This window comes from Podarcis erhardii, assembly GCF_964252035.2.
Source record: "Podarcis erhardii genome assembly, chromosome: 10".
In the NCBI taxonomy this organism is placed as follows: Eukaryota; Metazoa; Chordata; class Lepidosauria; order Squamata; family Lacertidae; genus Podarcis; species Podarcis erhardii.
In genome coordinates, this window is record NC_138500.1 from 69,833,935 (window position 1) to 69,839,934 (window position 6,000).

The 6,000-nt window shown below is 39.0% G+C and overlaps 1 protein-coding gene across 1 annotated transcript in view; it reads right to left on the reverse strand.

Annotated features, from left to right (window-relative positions):
* The window catches only part of KMT2E (lysine methyltransferase 2E (inactive)), a 42,554-nt gene that overhangs the window by 15,722 nt on the left and 20,832 nt on the right, over positions 1 to 6,000 (reverse strand). The window contains exons 12-14 of the mRNA XM_081879449.1: positions 5,680 to 5,789; positions 5,028 to 5,292; positions 2,544 to 2,642 (exon numbers count right to left, since the gene is read on the reverse strand). Of these exons, the coding sequence (XP_081735575.1) occupies positions 2,544 to 2,642; positions 5,028 to 5,292; positions 5,680 to 5,789 (474 nt within the window). The remainder of the gene's footprint in view (positions 1 to 2,543; positions 2,643 to 5,027; positions 5,293 to 5,679; positions 5,790 to 6,000) is intronic.

Consider the following 6,000-nt stretch of genomic DNA (forward strand, 5'->3'; position numbering starts at 1 on the left):
CAGCAATAAAGGTGGAGGACCTCCTAACTTACTCCCCTGAAATTGCATCTGGCCTATTCATAATACCACTCCCCCATATAAGACCAAAAATTTCATCACAGAACATGATCCCTCTTCACCCTTATACAGGTGAAAATGATTAACCGGAACTTGGTGGAACATTAAAAAAAAAAGGGTTAAGGCATGTATTATCTTCTGTTGCACAAAGCAGTTGAAGACCCAAGATTTGCCTACTGTTTTTAATCCTTGTGCTACTGAAACATAGAGAAAACAGGCTTCTTTCATCACAAGTTTTTCTTAGCACCAGTATTTTTCCTTATGACAAGGAATCCTTTAAATATTAATGGTATATTAAAAGATAACTCAGAAGCTAGAACTTCTAGAAAAGGTAGTATATGAATCAATTTAACACGACTTTGGTGATCAAGATACAGCATAAAATAAATGCTGATGCCACAGGTGAATATAACATCCTAGTATAGGCAGTATGAACTTTCATCAGAAACATGGCACTATCCTGCAATCAGATGCCATGCACTCTGGTCATAAGAATAGTGGAAGAATGAAAGACCCACATAACACCCAGCAGCGTTCACACTTTTGCAATTCCTATTAACGTCCCTTCGTATATTACATTATAAACATCTCTTTCCAGAGACCTAAAAAATGAGGCCTCCTCACTCAAGGAAACTGCCAACAGAACAGAAACATCTTTAAATTATCAAACTACTAGTTTGTGTGCTAGCTCAAAACTGTTGTGCAAGTGACTTTGGTGATTGGTAATAACCACCCTCACCCATATATATTACTACACAAACTTAACTGACAGGTCTTTAAAGCAGATGCAGTAGAGGGATCTTTTACACACATGTGGTGGTTGTGTAAACACGCCCAAGAATATTGGGAGATGGTCTATGAGATAAAAAAGATCTTCAAATTTACATTCCACCCAAAACCTGAAGCCTTCTTATTGGCTATAATTGGCGAAGACATACCAATGAAGGCATGTAATCTATTGTGTTATGCAACAGCAGCCAGAATAGTATATGCTAGAAATTGGGAAGAAAGAGGAATTCCTATGAAAGAACAATGGCTGCATAAATTGACAGAATTTGCAGAATTAGAAAACGTGACACCCAAAATAAGGAACCAGAACAACAAACAGACTAGAGGCAAGTGAGAAGGCTTTGGGGAGTATTTAAAAAGATATGATACCAAAATCAAATTCCAAGTAGCGGCAACCTTATGAGCAACAGCTAACTACAATCAAGGGTTGAAAGAGGAAGGGGTAAAGTAACTGATAGGCAGAAAAAACAAGGTATATCTAGAATGCATTGGAGTGTTAGGTTGGGAAGTCTGTGCAGAAACACTGTATGATAGGAAAACATGATGTGTATCAGAAAAAAAGGAAAAACATTAAAAATTAAAATTAAAGCTGATGCAGTTAATTATTTCCCTGAGCAGAAGCAAGATTACCAAAGGAAGATTTACCAAATGAAAATGTTTTATGGATGCTATCCCAGCAGCAGCAGCAGCACAGCTCCTGCCCCTCCCTGCATCGCTCTGAGGAAGGAAAGGAGAGGCGTTGTTCCTCAGAGCAAGGCATTCTGGGAGCAGTGGCCTGAGATAATGGGATGGCTAGACATGTGACCAATTACAGCATGTGATCATGTAGGAAAATGGCAGCATGTAGTCTTTCTCCTAGGCCACCTTTCCCAGAGTGCCACCTGCCAAGGAGGAACACCCGACCTCAGAGTGGGGAACAGAGGAGAGAGAGGTGTGCTGTCTCCACATTAGTAGCAGCAAAACAATGAAATTAAAGGAAGGGGGGGGGGAATAAGAGGTGCATCAGCAGCTCGCTTTGTGCTAATTCTGCGAACAGTTATGTCTTCCTCCAAACGTTCTCAACTGCTCAGTCGACCCTCACATTTCATTATGTCAGGATTCTCCCATTTTCCTGACCCCTCCTGATGTTCCTGTGCCCCTGCTTGAAGTTCCATATTTGAAAATTAAATAAGGCAACATGCATACAGCATTGTAAGTATGTTTGTGTACTTTTTATTAAGAGCAAGGTATCTGACTTCTCTTTGTTAAATCTACACAGAGGAGGGACCCCCCCCCCCAATCTTCAGACATCTACTCAACTTGGCTGATCACTTACGGAAAATACTGGGATTAATACTGGGATTAATAACACTTACGGAAAATACTGGGGTATCTCAAGGTAGAGAAAGTTCATTCTTTGATCCGCAACAAGACTTCAGCAGCGCAAAATCAAGAATATGTAAACTCCCAAGAAAGCGCACGCAAACACACACACACACACACACACACACACAGCCCTTTTTCAGAAAGTAACACTCAAGCCAAAAATAGAAACACACAGACTCAAGTTTTAGATATTGTTAGCATGTATCAGGAGCAGATTTCAAATATTCTCAAACACTAAACACCTAAGAGAGGCAGCAACGATTAGCATGGGAAGAGCAGCTGTCACCAATCTGTAGTGACAGCTTTAAGCAGCTACTAGCTTCCCAACTTACCATCTTCCTTTTCCTTTCTGCAATCTGCTCCTCTGATTCCATTTCTACTTCATTGCTAATAGGAGTTTTTTCTTCTATATCATCAATAAAATCTGGCTCCTGAAAGATGGAAATGACTGCTTTACAGAAGCTCTACTACTACTGCTGCTATAACCGAGGGAACTCCAAATACTATATGATACTTAGGCTGCAATTCTATACTCACTTACCTGGGAGCAAGTCCTACTGAATTCAGTGGGGCTTACTTCTGAGTAGACATGTATATAGAATTGTACCATAAAAAGCCTCGCAATCACCACTGCAAAAGCAGCCAACCAATTAGCCATAGTAACATGCAAAAGCAACGATTCAAACTTTCATACATCTAGAAATAAACATCCAGTGACTGAAGCATCTTTTTTTGCCAACTAAAGAAATGACCAAATATGTTTTAGTACTAATTTGTATGAAGACATGCAAGCTAGTACAGTCAGAAAAGTGTCCTGAATCTGTCAGCTGCTTTAACAATAAAAAAGAAACTAGGATTTAATGTAAAATTGGCCTGACAATCTTTGTTTGGGTTACTTCTAGAACATCACCTCAAAGTTAATAACATATATGCAACTTTGCTAATCCACTATTAATCTAGGTTTTTTTTAAAAATATTTGTTCCTTTACAGTACAATCCCATACTTGTCTACTCAGAAGTAAAGTCCCACTGAAACCAGTAGGGCTTACTCCCAAGTGTGTCTAAGACTGCATGCCTAGTATGTGCATAAAATTGCCTACTGAAAAATTTCTATTTTATCACAGAGCAGTCAATAATACTAGCTGCTTGATCCTTTAAAAAAGTTTTTAAGTACTTGATGTGATGAATCGTACCCTCAAAAGCAGGTTTTCAGACACGTAAAGCCAATTTTCACAACTACTAGATGTTTTAAGGGTGCAGAAAATGATTACAAATACAAGATACTCCTGACGGGAATATTACTTGGGGCACAGATGACCACTCTTCATTACAATTCTGTGATTGAGGTACCAGGCTTCCCAAAAGTTGAAAATATCTGAGTGCAACTCCCCCCCCCCCCACCCCCCAAAAAAGTACAACTGCCAAAACAGAATTTCATTTTGCTGTGTTATGCTGTGGAATTCGGACCATTTCAGTAGCAGTGCACATTGTGGGTTGAAACACCTTCCCCTCTTACCTCCCAGTTTTAATCACTGTCTACAGCATTTTAATCAGTAGCATTTAAAAGAAAGGCAAGAGGATTTCAGGTGTCTTGGGAGATTGTGCGCTGATCTGCATGGCTCCCAATAGCTCCCTTTATGTTCCCCTTTAGTCTATCTCAGATTGGGGGTGGAATGGAGGGAGAAAAAATATGTTAAAACAGAAACTAAATCTCTCATGTCCCACTAGACATATGACTTAAAAAGAAAATTAACAGTGATGGAGAGTCAGTGGATCTTACCCTAGAATGATTTTCCTGGCATGCACATAGTCTCCCAAGGATTTTATTTGTTTTCAACGGGTTTGATGGAATATAAAAACCAATCTAAACTTTTTTTTTAAAAAAGGTGGGACACTGAATATCTCTGACAGCCGCCACAGAATAGCTAGTATACCCATGTGGCAAGAGAACGGCTCCTATTCAATAGTTATGTGCAGATATGCCCTAAGCAAAACAATGGTAACTCAACTCTGCAGATCAGTATCTGTAAGGAATCATTGCTGTGCCTTGCGAGGAAAATGGAAAAGCAACAAGTACAACTAATGATCGCTTCAAATTCATCTAATCCTCAACCTACACATCATGCTCCTGTTCCGTTCCTTAGGTGGAACTGAATTTTCAGCCATGTCCGAGGAAAGAAACAATACTGTGTAAACAACCCCTCCTGCATTTGCCAATCCAACAAATAAATGCTTTGTAAGGATTTTTTTTTTTTTTTTAAAGTTAACATCCTATGACCTATATGACAAAAATAATGTTACTTCTTTTCAACAGCTGCTTGTATCATGAGGGGGGAACTTGTGGACTTCTAGATGTTACTGCACTATGATTCCCACCATCCCTAACCACTGGCTGTGTAGGCTGGGGCTCATGGGAGTTGGAGTCCATCATTAGGAGGGGCCACAGTTCCCTACTGTTGTGCTATATCTGAACTATGAAATATAAATGCTATCAGCCTACAAACCCTGGTAAGATCCTGGATCCCAAGGCACGGCATGATGTTCTTACATTTGTGATCTGCAAAAGTATTCTGATGCTGTTCAACAAGTTAATATTTAAAAATTCAAGGTGAGGTACCTTCTACAAAGCCATCCAATTAATATAACCCCACCCCCATGCCCCAAGCCAGCAGTTCCTTGAAGGTCTGGGAGTTTTATATTTGCATACGGCATCTTGGCCCACAAAATCTGTGCTCTTGGGAGTTGCCCCAACCACCACCCTGAAGGAAATGGGAAGCTTCAGAGTCATGTGTTTAATTTTAAATACGCTGGAATACCTGATTATTTGAGATTGATAGCCTAAGGGGAGAAAGCTTTCTCTGTCTGTTGTCTGGAAACTTTGTTTTGGTGGCTGCTCCTTCACAATCCAAGGTGATGTTCTGGTTTTGAGTCTCCTTTTCTTTTGAAGCATCTCTCTCTTTTCTGCCCTTTTTTCTTCTAGTATCATATCCAGTATTTATGTTTTCTGTAGGTTCAGAGCCTCGCTTAAGTACTGGGCATTCCGGATTTTCTTTCAAACAAGCACAGTCCACTTTGTATTTGCTTAAAAAAAAAAAAAAGAAATATGGAAAAACTTTGTAAAAAGCATTTGCACAGTACTGCTTTCTATGTAGCCCGATCCTCTGTAGGCTTACTCTGAATTAAACTCCACAATGTTCGGTGGAAAGATAATCTTGCCAGCACCATTCATAACTAGTACATGTGCTAGTTACATGTACATGTCTGATCCTGCAATTCTAATGTGATATGAATCACAGCAACGTCAGATTTTCTGTTAAACTGTGGGGTTTAAGACCACTGCATTTTAATGGCATCCTATTATTGTAATCTTTAAAAATGTAAATGAATGGAGACCACTTGATTAACAATAACAAAGCAATTTCATATCTGACAACTCAGCTCTAATATTTGGTGCCCAACCTGACTTACCAATTTCCGTAATCAAAATCGAATGCAATAGTTATTTCTGTTCCCTTTGGAATGTTTTGGATGGAGTAGATATAAAGATGAATGGTTCCATCTTCAATGGCATGTCTAACCTAAACACAGAAAAATAACATATTTAAACAGTTTTTAATATATTTGGAAACAAAAATTGTAGATTTGTTCCACCGAGGTACTTTAATCAGTTACTGTTTCTTTGGTAAAGGGCTCCGTTCAGAAACACTCAACTGCAATAGTAATCATTAATATCAACTTATGTAAGTTATAAAGATATATATAGCCCATTCCATTGCTTACAGACCAATT